The sequence below is a fragment of the Oreochromis aureus genome, linkage group 6, assembly GCF_013358895.1.
Source record: "Oreochromis aureus strain Israel breed Guangdong linkage group 6, ZZ_aureus, whole genome shotgun sequence".
In the NCBI taxonomy this organism is placed as follows: Eukaryota; Metazoa; Chordata; class Actinopteri; order Cichliformes; family Cichlidae; genus Oreochromis; species Oreochromis aureus.
In genome coordinates, this window is record NC_052947.1 from 27681478 (window position 1) to 27701636 (window position 20159).

A 20159-nucleotide genomic window follows, 5' to 3' on the forward strand; every position below is an offset into this window, starting at 1 on the left:
GTCACATCCTGTCTCTGAAATGAGTCTGTGTGAGCTTGTTCCAGGCCTGTCCTCCTTTAAACTCCGTGACCCTTTTCCACAAAGCCCAGGAGAACCCCAGAGAAGCTTAGAGGATGCACAGAACAACAGGTTTGCAAAGTCTGCACCAGCTAAAATGTCCTCATTATCTGGTGGTAAAATGGTAAAACTGCACAAAGATGTACACAACAATTTACATGTCTAACTGAACTGAAACTGACAAGAGGTTTTAAAACGCTGAGAGTGTAGTTTACACCGATAGAGGTTAGTGACTATCTGTACCAACATCACATATGTACTGTCCAGATTCGGCTGAAATCAAGGTCTGATGCTGAAGCGCTCCACACTGCTTTTCCTCGAGGCTGCTCCAAAATCCAGTCACTACAGACTTCCATGTTAAAATGTTCGAATTTACAGCATTAAAAAGCATGTTAACTGCCCAGAAGAAAAATGGTTTTAACCTCTGAATTTTTTGTAATTCATCCATTTGAATAGCAGAAGTAAGGACAGTGAGGTGAAGAAGAGCATGTAGGCAGGGTGGAGTGGGTGGAGACGAGTGTCACAGGTGATTTGTGACAGAAGAATAGTGGCTAAAGCAAAAGGGAAGGTTTCGAAGATGACTGTGAGACCTGTATGATATATGGTTTGGAGGAGAAAAAAAAAGGAAGACAGCCTGGAAGTGGCAGAGTTGAAGATGCTCAGAAGAAATAAGGCTATCAGAGGGACAGCTCTGGTTACGGTTTTGGAGAAAAAGTTAGAGAGGCAGGGCAGAGATGGTTGGACCATGTGCAGAGAAGGGATAGTGAATATATATGACAAAGGATGTTGAGAAGGTTCATGGATGTAGTGAAGGAGGACATGCAGAGGGCTGATGTGACAGAAGAGGATGCGAGGGATAGAGTGAGATGGATGCAGATGTGGTGACCCTTAAAGGGAGCAGCCGAAAGAAGAAGAAAGGATACTGGAGTTCAGGGCGTGGCCACTTAGACAAATACAGGCAGAAGCTGACTGCACCAGACAGTCAAAGTGTTACGGCTCATTTAGATTTCTCTGGTCAATTTTTGTAAAGCTTAAAATCTAAGTGTCTACATACGAGGCTGGCACTGTTACCAGCATTCATGCTTTCGTGTGGTACTCTGTGTTAATTATTATGAGTGAGAAAAAGGAAAAAAGAAAAATCAAAATCAATACAGCATAGTGTCAGTGTATTTTTGCACAGTTATATTGTTTCGATACGGGATGCCAAATATCAATATTTCATTAAATAAATACATTAAATACAAATACTTTGGGAATATTACAAACCGGGGGCTCATCCTACCTGATGGGTGGCAATCTTTCTGCAAGCAGTTGCAGTCTGATTTGGACTGACTGCTACCACTCAGAGAAATCGCCAGAGGTTTGCAAAGATTTGCTGTCTACTTTAAAAATGCAGACTTTAAACTTCAAAATAAATGAATGGCGTCCAGGTGTCTAAATCAATATTTCATACCTTCTAAGTTCAGACTCAATAGCCTTCAGAATTTTAATCAATCACCTTGATATCTCAGTTAAAAGGTATTGATTCATATTGGTTGCACTCCACATAATCGCCCCAGTGTTGATCATACTGGCAGTATGAACAAACTACTGATCAACAATGTCAGCTGATTTTTTATTTTTTATTTTATTTTTTTTAAAAACATACAGGTTCATCATGTCCAACCACCACCAACGAAGAAAAAAAAAAGTCCTGTATCATCAGGAGTGATGTAATTGATTAAAAATTAAAAAATATAACTTACACTAGGTTTAATGTCCTTAAAGATGATCTGAAACTATGAATTAACCGAATCTCCAGGCACTGATGCCCAGACAGGGTGCTGCACTAAAAAGCTCTTTGTGATTGCTGTGGTCACTCGTCGTTTGCAGAGAAGACACTGACTTCTTTATTAGCCAAGTGGCTGTGAAACTGAAGAGTGCAACACTTGTGTGGAAATAGCTAATGTTTGTCTTCAAAGTAAAGAGTTATGCCTTTTGAAACACGGTGGTTTCAGCAGTAAGGTACAACTCTTACATTAAAGGTGAGCGGCGCAAATTTCACTAGCGCTCAATGGTTTGTTGGCAAATACGGGCATGTTGACACCTTCCATGGAAACTACGGGCGGCTGCAGCAACCACAAGGAGGTTATTGGTGCAGCATACAGTTTGCAACAGACAGCAACCTCCAGCAACCACTCTCCAACCGGTCTTAGGTCTGTGTGACCGAAGCCTAAAAGAGAACTGTTTTAGCAATCAATAAATAGTGAAAGAACTTGTGCAAAAAAAGAATTCAAATCTTCTTTGGTAACGTTCCCGACATTTGAAGCAACAGAAAAAATACAAAGCACAGTAATCAACAAGATTTGGTTTCAAATGACTAAAAGGACACTACAGAACCTCAAGGCATGGAGGTAGATCGAGCAGATAATTGGGTGGAAGTAAGTAGTGTGTTAGATATGTAAAACCCTGCTACAGAGGAGCATTAGAAATGATCAGCCATAGACTATAAACTCTCAGTGCAGCACATCTGCACTATCAAAATTTAATTATATTAAAATATCTGACCAGCAGCCAAGAAAGATGCAAAAATATGCTCACAATGATGCAAAAGAAGCAGCACCATTTTGGTTTCAATATTCTAAACTAATGAAGTTAGATAATAAACACAATGAAAAGTAAATGAAAAAAAAAGCTCTAAAGAAATTTAAAAAATTCCAATTAAATCCCTGCTGTTCAACTAATTCATTAATTGTGATTGAGCTGGAAGACATCTGCAGCTGATAGAGAGGACAAGGCAACGATTAGAGCCTCGTTCTCCTGGTCTGACCACGGTGCTTGGGAACAGACTTAACTCAGATGTGTATATTTATATAATAATAAGAGATCTTCTATCACACACAAAGCTTGGTCTCAGGCCAGGTCACACCCAGCTATGGATCTACACTGAGTCAAGGATGAGCTAATCAATAGGTGTAAGGTGTCTAAGCAGGGAGGTGCACCTGACAGGACCTGTGCAAGCCCCTACCTGTCCGGTCAGTGGTGTCTGTGTGTGTGTGTGTGTGTGTGTGTGTGTGTGTGTGTGTGTGTGTGTGTGTTTGGTGTACTAGCAGCGAGCTGGCTGCAGTCAGGTGGATCAACCCTGCTCAGCCTGTCGGGACCAGCTGAGATACATGAGGCTACGAGCTAAACTGCTAGCTAGCGTGTGTGCTTGAATGCTAGCCAATTAGCGAGCTAGGCTGCAGGTTTTAGTCGGATGGATCAGGTGAAGCTGATCACTGCTTGGGTAACAAGTCCACCGATCACCCCCTCTCCGAAAAACCACAACAGGCAGGTGAAACAAAGCAGTCCTGACGTCAGGCTGAGATAACCACCGACTGCCGGGGTAAACAGTGAGCACGTTAGCAGCTGTGTGGTACCTTTGTCTCCCTGATGTCCTGCTTTGCACCTTCGGGGTACCACTGGACGCGGACAAATCCCCTCCCGAGAGGCCGACTTGGGGTGTCCACGGCGCTCTCAGTGTCCGAACCGCACGGTACTCGTCCGCCTCCTCCTCCACCGCCGCCGCCGTCTCCGCCTCTCCCTCCGCCATCGTCGAGGTCCGAGTCCGAGTTAAAATCCTCCTCGCCGTGGATCATCCGTACGAGGCCAAACCGGACTGAGCCGCGATATCGTCCGGAGACCAGGTCGTGGGAGAAGAGAAGCCGCTGTGAGCCGTCCGCGGTGGGGGAGAGAGCCATGGAAAGAGGCTCAGAGCCCGGGCTGGCTACGGGAGAGAGGCCCGGTGTGGGTGATGATGCCGCTGCTGCTGCGTCTGTCTTGGTCGCTGCATCCGATGCTACGGGCTCCGCCATCGCCGCTGTTGTCAGGGAGTGATGCTGGAGCGCGAGGATGACGGTGGAATAAAAAAAACTGTAACCTGGAAGCAGCGAAGCGCACGTGTTTACGTAGCTACGCAGGCTACGTAAGAAGCGCAGTGTGGCAGCGTCATCACGCAGTACCCGCTGTCACCACTGAGGGGTGCCGAGAGCCAGAAACAGGAGCCACCGAGAAAGACCGCAGGCTGTACGTAAAGTATGATTTATAATCAGGTGATGGGAGAGACTCTCTAACTTACTCTAACTGCGTACATTTTTATTTTACGCCAATATTTTAATGGTTACATTTCGTTTTCTGATGTAAATTTCTAATATTTATTGTTATAAATTTCATTATATTTAGTTATGTTTCCTTTTTAATTATATTTTCTTAAGTCACGATAGTTAAAAAAAGACATCTCTCTCTCTCTGTGTGTGTGTGTGTGTGTGTGTGTGTGTGTGTGTGTGTGTGTGTGTGTGTGTGTAAATGAGATCCATGATCCTATGTGGATCTTACCTAAATTATTTAATATTGCTGCACAGTGAACACTATACAAATAAACATGCAGCTCAGTTAACAATAAAAGAAAGTTTTCCTTTAATTTATTATTTAACGTCTTTCCACCCCAAATACATCTGAAGTAACGTGAGTTTATTAACTTTCAGTGCCTCATAATTAAACATCAGTTGTTTGCTTTAAGGATAAATCTGTTTTGTTTTTGATTTGTTTTTTGTGGGGGTTTTATGATAATCTTCTCAGTTTCCAAGTTCTCAAAGACATTTACAAAGTAAAGCCCATTAGTGTTACAGGAGATAGAATACGTGACAGTTTAATCTGTTTTTAAAGGAACAGGTCTATAAATTTGCAAAGATTGAAAAGCAGGAAATATTCTGGAGATTAAAAGGTGACACTTTCTTCAACACATCCATCCTCTTCTACTTATCTGATCCAGGGTTACCTATCTCAGACAGAGTGAGAGGCAGGGAATACTTTGAACAGGTCACTAGTTTATCACAAGATTCACATGTAGAGAAAGACAACCATTCACACTTACAGCCACCAAATAACCCAACCCAGGCATGTCTTTGTGACAAAGACATTGTATCCAAAAAGAAGCTACAAAAACACAGGGGGAAAAAAACACCCTGCAGAGTCTGGATTCAACCCAGGACCTTCTTGATGTGAGGCAACAGTGATGACCACCATACCACTGTCCCACAGGTTCTTGTAAGACTTCTATTTAAAACAACTGATGAAACCTTTAGGGAGTGCAGAAAAAAACACGGCATTAACAATATTTGAAACCGTCTCATATCTAAACACACAGGAGAAAACACAGATAACAGATTCTTTATATTTACTTTGTTGAACAGCACTGTTGCAACTGTCTCAACATCTTCAGCACAGTTGCAGTTTTGCAGACAACAACATGTAAAATTAGTCTTTTAGGAAGAATGTGGGGATAGAGCTGTGTAGTGTCACAAAAGGAGGTGTCCCCATTACGTTTATTACATCACCTGACATATAAACATGAGCACAAAAGTGAACCACTGAAACTAATTTTTCTGTTCAGCACTGTAAATAAATAGGTTTGATTTGTTATCTTAATAAAAAGCTTTTTTTTTTTTGTAAATTCAAGGATGACAACAATAATTATATTTTAGCATTAAATAAGCACACTGGTGAATTTACTATTAGACAAACATAAAAGTGATTTTGCTAATCATCAGTATTGTTAATTTAGTGTAACTGTGGCATAAACCTTACATTTAGGTGGTGTTCTAATAAATTTGTTAAGCATTGTATGTCCTGCTCTTGGTGTCAGTTTGCATTAATTTGATGGGAAATGCCCTCTAAACGTGAGAAAATGCAGTAAATTATTTTATGATTTCATCTCGTGAGGGTAAAAGTTTGTTTGGAGAGGATAAATTCTTCAGGGAGCTTACTTAAACCCCCACCAGGTGACAAACAAGCTCCTACACATCCTGTAGCCTAATCCTCTTACAGAACTGGATAAATAACCCATGGAAAAATCGTGAACTCAAAGGGGCTATGGATAGACTAAAGTCTCCTTCAGAGAAATAAATGAAGAATGGTAAGTCGAGCCGTTAAGATGGCCCAGTTAAGAAACACGCAATCTCCCCAGTGTGACAGCATTAATCATCAGTGACGTTCTGATGATTAACCAGCCAGAAAATCATTTTGTTGGTGTTGGGAACTCAGCAAATCCAAATCGGTTGGTCTGATGGAGGCATGACGCTTATCCCGCCTGTAAATATGTTTATGGTTCAGTTTACTCACGGGGAGTAAAGGGTTTATCCATACAGCTCACTTCAGGATTACAAACGGTATAAATACTGGAAGCGCTCCACTCTCCGTTCAGTCTGCGCCAGCTCTCACGGTACCGTTACGCACGGATCACGGACACCCAGACAATTCATCTCGTTGTTAAAAAAGAGACTGACACGAAGTCAGACTAGAAATTGTCAGCGCAGCACTCTTAGCTTTCCTGTGAAACTTTCTGGGAATAATCAGGACTATGTCTGTGGTGAGCGCAGTGCCTTTCCTGAAGCCTCTCCACATGCGCTCTCCGGTGCCTCAGGGCCGCCGCCACACGCTGCCGGCCAGCGAGTTCCGCTCCCTCAGCCCGGAAGATGCCATCAGTGTGTTCGAGATTGAAAGAGAAGGTAAGCAGACTCTTTGAACTTACGTTACAGAGCAATGGCGCTTTTAAATAACTGCCTGAATTTCTTCAGAGGACTCGCGTATTTATGCTGATTTACGCACGCGAAGCGTCTTTTAAGAAAACTGCGGGGAGAGATTCTCAGCTAATAACACAGATTTTATTTATGTTCTCCGACTGAATAGAAAGCTCTCTACAAACCTGAGCCATCACTGATGTTATTCACGGGTAGATTCTCTTCAGTTAACTGTCCTGTACACTTTCCTTGTGCTTGGCAGTCAGTACATTTGGGAACATCACGCTCAGCTTTAACATCCTGCACAACTAGTACAACTGTCTGATTGTGGCAACCGTGACCCTTATCTTCTTCCTCCTCCTCCTCCTCCTCCTCCTCCTCACACAGCTTTCATCTCTGTCTCCGGTGAGTGTCCTCTCCACCTGGACGAGGTGCGTCACTTCCTCACTCTGTGTCCTGAGCTGTCTCTTGGCTGGTTCGAGGAGGGACGGCTGGTGGCTTTTATCATCGGTTCACTGTGGGACCAGGAGAGGCTTACCACGGTAAGACGGAGCGGAAGACACCTGGACAGTGATTTATCTCCGGTTGAGAGTCGAGCAAAGATTCAACACAGATTAAGAGGCGCTTCAAGTGCATAAAATTCAGTGGATGGTGATAAATCTTGCCGACAGATGAGTTTTTTGCCAGCCGAAGAGAGAACAACAATAATCATGGAAGCTGCCTGACAATTTCTTTTAAGGCTACAGCTGTACGAGTTTTAAGTTTCCACAAAGCAGAAACAATTAAAAAAAAAAATCAATCTTAAATTTCTTCTTGATGACACAGTTATGTGAATCCAACCAAGAATGAAAGACTCTGTGTTTGCTATAAACATTTAATATTCGAGGACTGCAGGCTGGAGTCAACATGTAGCTGATATATTTTCAAAATATTTTAGTTTTTGAAATAACAAACTGCAGCTTTTAATCCCAAATACAATCATCATTATCATTCAAGAGTTTATTCACCATCTTTTAATTCTCATATTTACTTTATTGTTTTAACTAAAAGTTATGATGATGAATTCTGCTGAAGTCATTTTAACTCCAATATCAAATTATTTTTAATGAAACCACAGTCATTTAAACTTGAGCACTTCATTTAGCTTTAATTATTAAAGATTGCTTTTGGGGGTCTTTTAAGCTTTAGATATTTCTGTGGGTACCCAGCAGGATGTTTTACTTCTTCTGACAGCTGTCCTCTTCCTCTCCAGGACGCCCTTACGCTCCACAAGCCTCACGGGACCACCGTTCACATCCATGTCCTGGCCGTCCACCGGACCTTCCGCCAGCAGGGAAAAGGCTCCATCCTGATGTGGCGTTACCTGCAGTACCTCCGCTGCCTGCCCTACGTCCGCCGCGCCGTGCTCATGTGTGAGGACTTCCTCGTCCCCTTCTACCAGAAGTCAGGCTTTAAAGTGCTGGGCCCCAGCAACATAACAGTGGGGCCCCTTAACTTCACAGAGATGTTCTACCCCGTGAGGGGTCACGCCTTCATGCGGCGCAACAGTGGCTGCTGAAGACACACAGACTCTATGTGGATTCTCTATAGCTGTGAATGGAGGTGAAGACCCCTGAGAAACGGGGAACAGGGGGCACGTGATGAGCCGTGCAGTGAGTGTCTGTGATCATCGCTGTCTGTGAGTGAAGCCTGTTTGTTAGGCAGGAAGTGAGGCGTGAATTCTGACCCTGAGTCTGCAGAGAGCCAAAAACAGAGAGATGCTAAAAGCAGCCGTTTGCAAAAGTGTCCTGAAAGTAAGCTTTGATTTGCATTTTAGTGAGTTAGTTACACAAAAAACAGAATCCCAAATCTTTATTTTGATAAACGCTGGACATTTATTAATTGTATCCAACAGAACTGCTGCCTTCTTTATTTCCTTCTTGTCTTCTTTTTTTAAACAGTGAGGACAAGTTTAAATAATAAAGCTAATTTCTTAAGTAATTCTCCATTAATATGTAACAGCTGTAGAAGATTACTGATTATGTGACACTAAAGTAATTTTATAACTACATGCCAAAGTAAACAAAGTCACCTTCAACAGTTAAAATGACAAAGGAGAGATATCACAGCAAGGCTAAATATTAACATTTAATTTATATTAAGACTTCAGTGACCCTGTGACTGACCGTTTATAAATCGGACGTGTGGCACTTTAAAAGTCTGTCTTCTTTATGGTCTCGTCAACTTTTTCTTATTGACAGCCACCACTTTTGCCTCGGAGTCTTAAATCAAGACAAACTAATTTTTACACTGTTTTGTTCTAATAAAGGTTTTATTTTCTAACCTCTGTCTTCATATGTTATTTACATTTTTAATAACTGCTGAACATGGAAGGGGGATGTTCATTTTTACATTTTTCTGGGATTGCTGAGGACCAGTGTCTGAAAAACTGACATTTAAAGTTTGTTCTTGACTGAAGAAAACAGCAGCTGAGGAAACATCTCTGCAGCTTTCAGCCTTCAATAAATGTCAAACTCATTTTACAACAAAGGCCATATACAACCAAGTGACGACTGAAACTCCACTTTCTGTCAGTGTAAAGGTACTTAACTACACATTTAATCCCTGTGATATCTTAAACAACAGGAACTTTTTCTTATTTAATTGTTAATCGATTACTTAGTTGTAGTATAAATGGCTTTGGGAGAGGCCTATCAGTAGAAAAAGATGTAAAATGTATAAAAATTACAGTTAAAAAAGGTCCAAAAATGTACACTCTCCTTCACATTTTCCAAAGCTGTCCTGCAGGCCCGATTGGAGTCTTTGCCAGGCCAATACCGTCCCCCTGCACTAATATATAAATAAATAAAAATCAAGTAATCTCTGTAAGTCTTCCTTTTCTCCACATACATCTACAGCAGTTCATCATATGGTGGGTGTATTACTGGGGAGTAAGTGCAGTCAGGTTTGGGAAAACAACATGAAATCAAACTACACAAACGTACTGTTGACAGACTGTAATTTATTTTCACATGGTTGCTTCAATACACATAATTTCACATATAACAGTACCGTGAACATCTCCTCTAATTCATTTTAGCATTCCCTTTTTGTTCCAATAAATAGGGAAAAAAAGGGGACATTATTTGGTCCCGATGCACATGCAGCTGGCCGTGCAGCTGCTGCATACAGACATGATGGTGGAAGTGGCTTGTTGTGTTTCATGTTAAACATTCACATGCGCACACGTCAAAAGGCACAGTGAAGGTGAAGAAGAAGGAGGTGAAGAAGAAGGTGAAGAAGAAGAAGAAGAAGAAGAAGAAGAAGAAGAAGAAGAAGAAGAAGAAGAAGAAGAAGAAGAAGAAGAAGAAGAAGAAGAAGAAGAAGAAGAAGAAGAAGAAGAAGAAGAAGAAGAAGAGAAGAAGAAGAAGAAGAAGAAGAAGAAGAAGAAGAAGAAGAAGAAAGAAGAAGAAGAAGAAGAAGAAGAAGAAGAAGAAGAAGAAGAAGAAGAAGAAGAAGAAGAAGAAGAAGAAGAAGAAGAAGAAGAAGAAGAAGAAGAAGAAGAAGAAGAAGAAGAAGAAGAAGAAGAAGAAGAAGAAGAAGAAGAAGAAGAAGAAGAAGAAGAAGAAGAAGAAGAAGAAGAAGAAGAAGAAGAAGAAGAAGAAGAAGAAGAAGAAGAAGAAGAAGAAGAAGAAGGAGGAGGAGGAGGAGGAGGAGGGAGGAGGAGGAGGAGGAGGAGGAGGAGGAGGAGGAGGAGGAGGAGGAGGAGGAGGAGGAGGAGGAGGAGGAGGAGGAGGAGGAGGAAGGGTGGATGTCTTTGTTCACACTTTACCGGTCAAATGCACGAGGGCATGTCTGTATGAGTCCTGTGGCTCCAGCAATGCAAAAAACAGTGACGCTAAAACTCAAAACATCTGAAGCATCCAACAAGCGACCTACTCTGGATGTTTGTGTTGTCTTAAACACAGGATTATCCGTCAGTCCTATAGACTAACTCACATAATCTCATAATCACTCACTAACTAAACTCACATAATCCTCCACACAACGGTCAATATTGTGGTTCTAACAGTCGGGGTCAACTCAAACAAGAACCCCGAACAACAACGACACCCGTGATGGTGAGTCAGTTTCACTTCAGGCTGTCGGGCCTCTGAAACGTGTCGTTTCCAAATCCGCCATCAGCTGCATGTGTGCAGAGAAGTTTGTCCAGGTTTGAAATCATTTCAGAACATTACCGAGTGAAAATGGAGATGGCGACGCATTTCACCAACGTTTCAGTACCTGGGTGAAACATGTAGGAGATCCCGTGAGTCTGACTGTTTCACAGAGTCGGAAATGTAGTACAAATCTTAATTTGATCTGAGAAAAGCAGCCTGTGAAATCATTGCTAAATAAATACTGTTTTCTTGTGTCCATTTTTTTTTTTTCACAGAGTAAATTTAAAAAAAACTAAAATTAAAAAAAAAAAAAAAACCAAACAGTTTAGGCACCACTGTGTTACCAGACAGAAACAATCAAATAGTGATTTAAAAGTAGAGCTCAAGTAAAAATTTGTTCGTGGCATTGGCATACAGAGAAGTGGCTGTAAAAAGATCATGCATACACGAGCTCCTGAAAGCAGCATGACAACTTGCTTTGGTAGCTGAGGGTAAAAAAAAAAAAATGTCTGTCATTATTTACACAGTTGATTACAAGCAGTATTCAAAGGTACAACGAGGCATCTCCGTAAAACGCCAAAGTCTGTTTAAGGCAACTAGGTGCTGTAGACTGAAACGTGCCTTAACTGCTGTTAGTACTTGGATCACATCATTAACTTTAGCATAACATTTCACTGCTCCGCAGACTATCGACATGCCAAGTGCATACGCGCAATGGGCAAATACAAAAAGAAAAAACATACAGCAGCAGACGGCGTCTGTAGTGTTAATCCAGTGTTAGCAAAAAACAAGGAAGCATCTGAATTGGGCTACAAGATGCTCGATGACCCGCTGTGGTATCGTCGTCCACAGAGTTAAAGGGAAACGACTGTCAGCCAGAGTCGTCCAAACCTCCTCCTCCTCCTTTGACTCGGCTTCTTTACTTCAACACGACTCTTCATATAAACTGAAGGAGTCGCTCACTCTGTAGATCTTTTGGATCCATCAGCTCTTTGCAGTTTTAATGTCCTGAGTGCCTTTTCCTTTTTTATGTTCATCAGTTGGCAAATTAACATTGCCGGTCGTACCAGACACAGAGGACTGAAAAAGGACTGGATAGGTTTTATGGAAGCAGGAAAGTCAGCTGACTTTTGAGGAGGAAGTGATCCAGTTCTGGTTGCATGGAGTTTGAGTAGAAAAAAAATTTTTAAAAGAAAAAAAAAAAAGAGATTTAAAAGTAGCCACCCAGATGATTGATCACATCGTTGACTACCAGCTAGTAGGCCGGCAGCACAGGCAGTTTGGTAATTTAGATGTCATCTGTGGCCTCCAGACTAGTTCACCACATGTTCGATGTTGTGGTCTATGTCGTATTTTTCACAAAACTTGTTTGTGAACGGTAAGCAGGTCAGATGCTCCAGCCAGTGGAAGTTAATTGGGTAAATATAAAACCAAACGATGAGGGAAGCGAACAGTCCGACGTATGCCAATAACGAGACGGCGATGAGGATACGTTTCCGGTACTTGTCGAATGTCCCGAAGGTGACGTAGGGCAAGAAGGCAAACGAGAGCAGCAGGCCGCTGAGGAAACCGAAGATGTGAGCGATGTTGTCGATCCACGGCAGAAGGCCGCACAGGAAGAGGAAGAGCACGATGCACGACAGTTTAGAAAAGGCATTCCAGGGCTTCTCCAGCATCTGCCAACCCTGAAACAGCTCAACAAAGAGGCAAGCGAGGAGCCCAAACTGAGACCCCGCTGGACCCACCTGTCAGGAGAGAGACAGGAAAAAAAACAAAAACAAAAAAAAAAAAACAAGTTACACAGGAACTAAAGAGGATTCCTCCAGCATGCATGCTGCTTCACACAGTGTGCACAGAAAACCTAAACACCTGACTCAGCACTGAACCTACGCATGATAAGCATCAGGTGCTTTTAGTGTGTCCTGGAAATTAAAGGCACACATCCTGTTAGGGGGCAAACAGGATGTCAGGGTGACTCTAACTGCTCCACTTAATTGGCACATTACATAGGCTCACACGTGCTGGTGGTGGGTGGGAAAGGGGAGACAACTCCTGGAACAATTTTCCAGGAGTTGTCAGAACTGTAACATTTTATTTTATTTTTTTAAATAAAAACACATTTTAATAAGATGATTTGTCGAACTGTGTTATTTGCAGAGGAAACCATTAAAGTGAACTGTGTTTGTTTAAATGTGAAGCAGGTCTCTGAATTAATCAGTGATTTAACAACAGCAAATAAAGTGCAACAACCAGTTAGCTCGCTGACAGACAGACCAGGCAGACGCGCCGTTTAGGCCCAGAGCAGCAGAGATTTAACCTGATTACGAATCCTGGCAGCAAGTACCAGGATAGTATTTTAAGTAACAATTATTTAAATCGACTCATTATGAGTAACACTAAGAGGCTTAATGCAGTGTAAACTGTAGTTACTGTAAGTAAGGAAAGGATAAAAACTCACAAGCACCTCTCATAAATTATTCTTTAAAGCAAAGCACAGAGGTTCAGAGAAGTTTCTAAGCGACTCTCAGTACATCCATACTGAAGCTTTCAAACTGTAATGCAGGTTTAGTTGTGCACAGATCTTATGTTAAAGATCCAGTCCTGGGGAAGATGTGCAGTATGAGCCCAGGGTCACGCAGTAAAGGTGAGCAGATTAAGGTGACGTCAAACCTTGGCCTGGTGAGAGGCAGATGGCTAATCGGCAAAGACATTAAACACCCACAAACATTTTTAAAAAAAAGAAAAAAAAAAAGTGCACGGCACTCCACCCACACGCTCCTCACACGAGTCATCGTCACTCGCCATTGGTTAAGACCGACAACACCGGGGCTGAGACAGGAACTGAGAGGACGTCTTAGTTAACCGAAGTGAGGATGTGCCAATCTGAAGTCGGGAATGTGCTCACAGATATCCCACTTCCCTTATTTCAGGTTCAGATTAAAATCCTATTTTTTGCTCCTTTAAGAAAAACGAGCTGCCGTGAATTTTAAACTCGTACTGTTCACGTTTCTACATTAATTTGACACAAACAGTCAGAGTCAAAGTGACTGATCCAAACACCTCATTCAGAATTAGCCTGCTCACAGCTCTCAAACTGAATCAGAAGCTTTGTGCGTTCCCATATGACTCTCTCATAATCAGCTAAATGTTTTTGTACAAATAATTTCGTGAATTATATTAAGAAGTGTTCTAACAGACAGACACTCCTCTCTAATTCCTCCTTGAAAGTAACGTATATAATCTCCAGGTATCCCTTCATATTTCTCCAGAAATCACTCTTCAAATTCTTCCACTCAAATACCAAGATAAAGAAGAAAACTCACCGACGTCTCACTGTCAACATGCTTAGCACCTTTGTTTTGTTTTTCCCGTGGTTTAAAGCTTTTAGGTTTCACATGCTCACAGTGTCAGGATTTAATTAATTCTAAAATGTCAAGTCTATTAAAGTCTCTGATCGTGAACAGCTTTAATCTAACTGAAGGCAGGTAAATGTGTTGTAATAACTCCACAGTGAATTACTTCTACACTGTTAAGCAGCAGGACAGGAAGCACCTAAAATGGAGCCAAACAAAAGTTTAAAACTGAAACAAAAACTCAAGATAATATATAAACAGTGGACATAATATTAGTCAAGCTGACTCTATTTGTTACTGTAAAAGCAATAAAAACATAGTTTTAAAAAAGCTATCCGTTTTAAAGACACCAAACCCAAAAGCATGAAAGTCGGGTCGAGAACTGATTTTTTTAAAGCATCCAACCTGAGCATATCGAAGCATATCAAAGCCTTTTAATGTAACTTAAACTGCTTGAAGATGTTTTCTGGCTCCTAAGAAAAAAAAAATGTTGTGGTTTTAAATGTGAAAGGAGGAGGAAGGTATGGTCAGCATACTTTATGTTGTAGCGTACCCTGCACTGGTGGTTAGCAAAAAGACGTTTGACTGACATTATCAAATAAATATTCATGTTTGCTCGTCTCTGCAGAGCTTAATGAACTGAAACTAAAGTTGTTCCTTCACAAATCCGTAGAGCTCCTTTACTTATGAAAACTATTATTTCCAGTCACAGCTGCTGTTTGAGCCATTTTTGCTAAAGCCACAGGGGCTCCTTAATTCAGCAGTAAAGGGATAATCCACTTAAATCGCCTCCTTAAGCGGCCTCACTGCATGTGCTTCCTCTGGTTATTCCTGGTGTGTGAAGACATGTGAGCTGGTCACTGATATTTAGAACTACAGTAATTATCAGGTAAAAACAACTGGAGCTCGCTTATAAAATCAAACCATCGTGTACATAAATGTGTTACATGTTGGTCTCGTTATACATTAAAACTGTCCCCTCTATCAGTGAGGAACTGTTTCATGTGTGTGTGTGTGTGTGTGTGTGTGTGTGTGTGTGTGTGTGTGTGTGTGTGTGTGTGTGTGTGTGTGTGTGTGTGTGTGTGTGTGTGTGTGTGGACCTGTTCAGAAACGTGTGGACCAGGTCTGGTCTCTGCAACAATCGTCTTTGTTTAAAAGGAAAAACATGAAATCTCATTCACTAAGTACCACAGCAGTGGCCTTTGTTAACCCGCACAATGGCATTAGGCTAATCTCTTAAAGGGGAAACTGGGCTATATAGATACATACAGAACAAAGCAGGCTTGCTGGTAGAAAGCAGCCCCCCCCCCCCAAACGTTTATTAATTTGTTGTTGGGGTTTTTTTTTGCAAAAATGACAATAAATCACTTAAAGTAGTGTTACTCTTTAAAAAAGACAAAGAAAAAAAAAAGACAAAGGCCCCGTTGTTTCAGGCGAGATCTGCTTTCCTCCTTGTAAATATTTATGTGTATGAAATTCAACCACATCGGCTGGTTTAATCTAATATTTTCTGGTCAGTTTTTTTTTTTTCCCCCCACAAAGAATAAGGCAGACAACAAAGGAACAGCGTCAACTATTTAGAGCATTTTGAAACGACATACAGACATCAGTTAAGGTAGCATGTAACTGCAGCTGATTCAGCAACTATTTTCTATCTCACACTTGATCTTGTGTGAGGATTGCCTCAACTTTCCATCAGCACATCCAGCAGTACACTGTGGATGGCATCCACCACGGTTATATGCAACGTAACTCTGTGAATAATGGGTCACCTTTCTTTCTTTATCCCTGCACAGTCATAACTGACTACCCTGCTGGTTGCTGTGCTGTGCTGTTACCTGTCACTGAAATGTTGGGAGCACTGTGACACGTCTTTCTTGGATTGTCTGGTTCGTGCTTGATGCTCTGTTTGGTGGCGCTGCTGCTTTCACAGTAAAGTCGTCTCATGTGCTGTTAACCCAAGTTCAGTTTCTCCAGGCACTTCCACAGTTAATACCACAAGTGTTCCCTGCACCCCTCTAAACCTCTAGACTGAGACGGTCAATTCTGCTCCAATAATCCCCAGCAGGAGAAACCCTCGTCCAGTGAGTGAACTCAACTAAGCTGAGCTAAGCCACAGAGTTTAAACAGCAGGCACAGAAACTGCAATTCAAATAAAAAAAAGTAACACAAAACTAACGACAGCTGGAGCTCACACAGGTGACATTTGGACCTGAACTCACAGATTATAGTGTAGCGAGAAATACATGAAGTGCAACAGCATGACGGTTTCTCCCTTTAGATCATTTGGGGGGTAAATGAGGAAGAAAGCACGTGAGTATATACAATATCTGATTTTACATCGCAGAAATTTGACTGTGTGAAAGTACCTGTGTGTGTCAAGTGTGAGTGCTTAATCAACAGAAGTACATCCAATCCAATCCTGTCAAAAGTCACTGCAACTCAGATATGTTGGTGTTCAGAACAAAGTGTGTGAAAAGCTGTTTTTCTTTCTTCAGCATCGTGTCCAAGGACACACTGGCATGTGGGCTGGAGGAGCCGGGGATCGAACCAGACCTTCTATTTAGTGGGTGATTTGCTCCTGAGCCCCAAGTGCCCCACATATACAGACTTAACAGATTAAACAGAGTTTCCTTATAGTGGATATGACTGGAACATTCACTTACCAAGGACACTTAACTGAAGGTTTAGCATAAACTTTCAGACAAACGAATTTAAAAAGCTTAAGTGCACAAAACTTGACATCCTGTGTGTCTTGGAACTTGCAGGAAAAAAAGTGTATTAATGTGTATTTACATATATGCGATGAACTCACCTCGGCTCTGTAGGGCAGGAAGAGGGCAGAGGCGAGGTTACCAGTGATGCCACTCAACATGTAAATGATGGAGATGCGAAGCCAACCTGCCAGCTTCTCCAGATCCCTCAGTATGGTCATCTGGAACACTACGGACACCACGCAGTGTAAAAGCCTACACACACACACACGGACAAAGGTAACTAAAACTCCTTTCCACCACTGCTTTATCACAAATATGCATTTAGGATTTTATTTTTTTCCCCCATTAAGCTCCTTTGGCTTGTTTGCGCGCCTGCTTTTAAAGGGTTACATCTGAGGGAAATCCCTTGTGCCTGCCTGGTATTAGTATTACAGTTCTCATGTGAGTGAACTTCTCACAAGCACTGGGTCCTCATTTAGAAATGTTTCATTAGTTTTGAATCCTCAAGGATGCTGACACAGTGAAACCGCATCAAGTAATCACTCATAGCAAATTAATGAAACAGTTCATTGACTGTGTAAAAGGCTTTGTCATGGCATATTACACAGTCTCATAATATATCATCAATGCTACATTCAGCTGAAATGGCTCATTCATGGATACATGTGTCAGAAATTAAAAGATCTGTGCAACATAGCCATAAAACACGACCAAAGGAAGAACAAATCTTTGTCTTAGGACGATGCTGCAAAGGGAAGTGCGTACCCAGCATGTAGGAAGAGAGAGAGCCAGAGACGGTAGACCTGATCGGGAACGTCAGGATTAAGGAAGGGCAGCAAGCCGCACACTTCATCCAGACAGTGGACCTGTGTAACAACACTGCAGTCAGAAACACACTAAAGAAAAAGACACACACACACACACACACACACACACACACACACACACACACACACACACACACACACACACACACACACACACACACACACACACACACACACACACACATCATCATGCACACACAATACCTGTGAGCAGAGGGTGGCTTCCTCGTGGAAGTAACCATGCATGAAAGTGCAATACTCTCTGGTTGCGATCTCACATCTACAAAATACATAAATAAAATCTTTTTTTCTTTTTTCTTTTTTTTTTTAAACAGATGACCTCACAGTAGCACAGTGCTTTAGCAAACACATGTTTCACACCTGCCCTTAGTTCCTATGCAGCAGGGCCGTCCTTTGATATTACAGTCCATGTGTCTGTAGCCTGTGTGACTCCACTTCTTTGGATATGTACAGATCTGACGGCAGTACAGGTAAAACCAAGAAAAAAAGTAAAATTGATATAAAATGTGCTTCAGATGCCCATGAACACAGAGTAGCAACAGAAATATGAAGAATGAACGAGGCAGCGGTGTCTCCTCACCGGCCACGTGGTGATGTCATCCTTCCATAAATGAGGCTCTGCAGAGGCAGGCTCCTCACATATTCTGTTCACAACAAGAAAAAGCATCAAAGTGGTCAAATGCTGCTGAGCGTTTAATGACACACTTTAAGCTTCATATCCTCACCTGGGGTCCTGGTGACAGACAGAACCGGACGACCTACTGATGTTTTCCATTTGTTCATTGTCCCATTTAATAAAGGTGGCCAGCGTCTCCTGCATGAAGTTATTTAAATATTTAAGACACAGTTTTCTTTCTCATTTACCAAACACAGCAAAGAAATGAAAAAGATTAGAAAAAGATTCTTTTTTCCTGCACACCTAAAATCTGCATCTAAAGAGGAAAAGTTCAAGAGCACAGCAAAGACGCTGTGAATAATTAGCATGAGTGTTTAAGTGATTATATGCTTAAAGATTATAAACTAATGTGCACAGGTATGTGTACATTATCACGTACAGAGCAGTCGGAGCTGAGGGTCTGCACACATCCAGAGTTGTCATTCTGAACGCAGCAGCCAGAATCTTTCTCAAGCTCTCTGGCCTTTTTGATCAGGCTGACGATTTGTGCATCCCGACGGATGCAGGGGGAGAATTTTGCCCCCAGGTGGATGAGGTCTTCCTAAGAATTGAAGGAAATGATTTTAAAGATTAAAAAAAATGTGGTAACACACATGCCAAACACAGATTAAGATGGTAAAGAAATAAATTGGTGCCTGTCTATCTTTTAAATACACTATTTTCCCAAAAGTATTTCCTCCTCTATCCAAATCATTGAATTCAAGCCCCAAAAGTTGATTCTGTTCATCTGGACGTAGCGTTTTTAGTGGGGGAGACGTTTCATCACTCATCCAAGTAACTTTTTTCAGTCTCAACTGACTGCAGGTTTCCTCAACCTTATAAACAGTAAATTTGCACAATGACTGAAACTAGCACCACTGAAGGAACAATGGGCTGTGATCATTAATATGCAAATTGTCATGACCATTGATCAATAACCAATGATCAAAATCCTGTTGATCAAAGACTACTGATCATTGATCAAGGACCACTGACCAAAGGCCATGAGTACCATTCACAGAGAGTTGGGAAATGGCTGCAATCACAGCATTATAAGATGGTGAAAGATGTACCCTTAGGCCTCCTCCTCGATTCAGAGATGGTCTTTCCCTTTTTACGTAAATGGCCTCCTTGACTCCCCGCTCAAACTTCCATAATGACATCTCTCACTTTCTCAACAAAATCCAAGGTGTTCTGGATGTGGTGTTCAGAGCTGCCTACCAACGGTTTGAGGATCGAAGCCAGAAACTTTGAGATGTTATAGGTGACCGAGTTGATCATGCAGACAATTAGTCTTGAAGGTAAACCCTGTTTATTTATCTTGGGTAAACTATACAGACTTGGTGTAGATTCGCCTGGGTTAAGCCTGTGGTATGAGGTCCCGTCATACCATTGTCTCATTCTAACTGCATCAGACAAGCTATCACCCTCTTCCTGTAACCACTTCCTGGGTCTCGTTTCAGGGGCTTCTAAGTATTTTTGTCACTGAGCAGTGACACAATTTTCTCATGATAGTCTTTCTGGTTTAGCAAAACCATGCACCTATCCTTGTCTGCTGGAAGGATGATAATGTTATTTTCATTACTAAGAAAGGTCCATAAAGGTGTGGATGAGCGAGTGTAGAAGAGACTGACTGTCCTAATCTCAACCCGATAGATTTAGGTAGATTCAACACCTTTGGGATGAATTAGAGTGGAGACTGTGAGCCAGGCCTTCTCCTCCAACATCAGTTTCTGACCTCACAAATGTACTTCTGGAACAATGAGCAAAAATTTTCAGAAAAACACCCCTAATCCTTCTGGAAAACCTTCCCAGAAGAGTTGAAGCTGTTACAGCTGCAAAGGGTGGGCCGAC

General features: G+C 41.8%; 3 protein-coding genes across 7 annotated transcripts in view; 1 reads left to right on the forward strand and 2 right to left on the reverse strand.

The window, feature by feature from the left end:
- Nucleotides 1-4077, reverse strand: part of ube2o (ubiquitin-conjugating enzyme E2O) — a 43062-nt gene extending 38985 nt beyond the window's left edge. For all 4 annotated transcript variants that reach the window (XR_005613253.1, XM_039612918.1, XM_031727706.2 and 1 more), the window contains exon 1: nt 3456-4077. Coding sequence is in view for 3 of the 4 variants with exons in the window: in XM_039612918.1 (XP_039468852.1) it covers nt 3456-3890 (435 nt within the window). In the remaining variant the exon portion in view is untranslated. The remainder of the gene's footprint in view (nt 1-3455) is intronic.
- Nucleotides 4068-8915, forward strand: aanat1 (arylalkylamine N-acetyltransferase 1). Its single transcript, XM_031727731.2, has 4 exons — nt 4068-4101; nt 4386-6581; nt 6981-7135; nt 7846-8915. The coding sequence occupies exons 2-4, from the start codon at nt 6434-6436 to the stop codon at nt 8149-8151; spliced, it is 609 nt and encodes a 202-aa protein (XP_031583591.1). The 5' UTR covers nt 4068-4101; nt 4386-6433; the 3' UTR covers nt 8152-8915.
- The window catches only part of LOC116310808 (inactive rhomboid protein 2), a 36422-nt gene continuing 24313 nt past the window's right edge, over nt 8051-20159 (reverse strand). The window contains exons 11-18 of one of the 2 annotated variants that reach the window (XM_031727723.2): nt 18706-18867; nt 18376-18464; nt 18231-18294; nt 18011-18105; nt 17834-17909; nt 17568-17668; nt 16901-17054; nt 8051-8326 (exon numbers count right to left, since the gene is read on the reverse strand). In XM_031727723.2, coding sequence (XP_031583583.1) covers nt 8165-8326; nt 16901-17054; nt 17568-17668; nt 17834-17909; nt 18011-18105; nt 18231-18294; nt 18376-18464; nt 18706-18867 — 903 coding nt within the window. In that variant the 3' untranslated portion in view covers nt 8051-8164. Of the gene's footprint in view, nt 8327-10990; nt 12478-16900; nt 17055-17567; nt 17669-17833; nt 17910-18010; nt 18106-18230; nt 18295-18375; nt 18465-18705; nt 18868-20159 lie in introns of those variants that run through there. The other variant, XM_031727718.2, reaches the window with a different exon arrangement.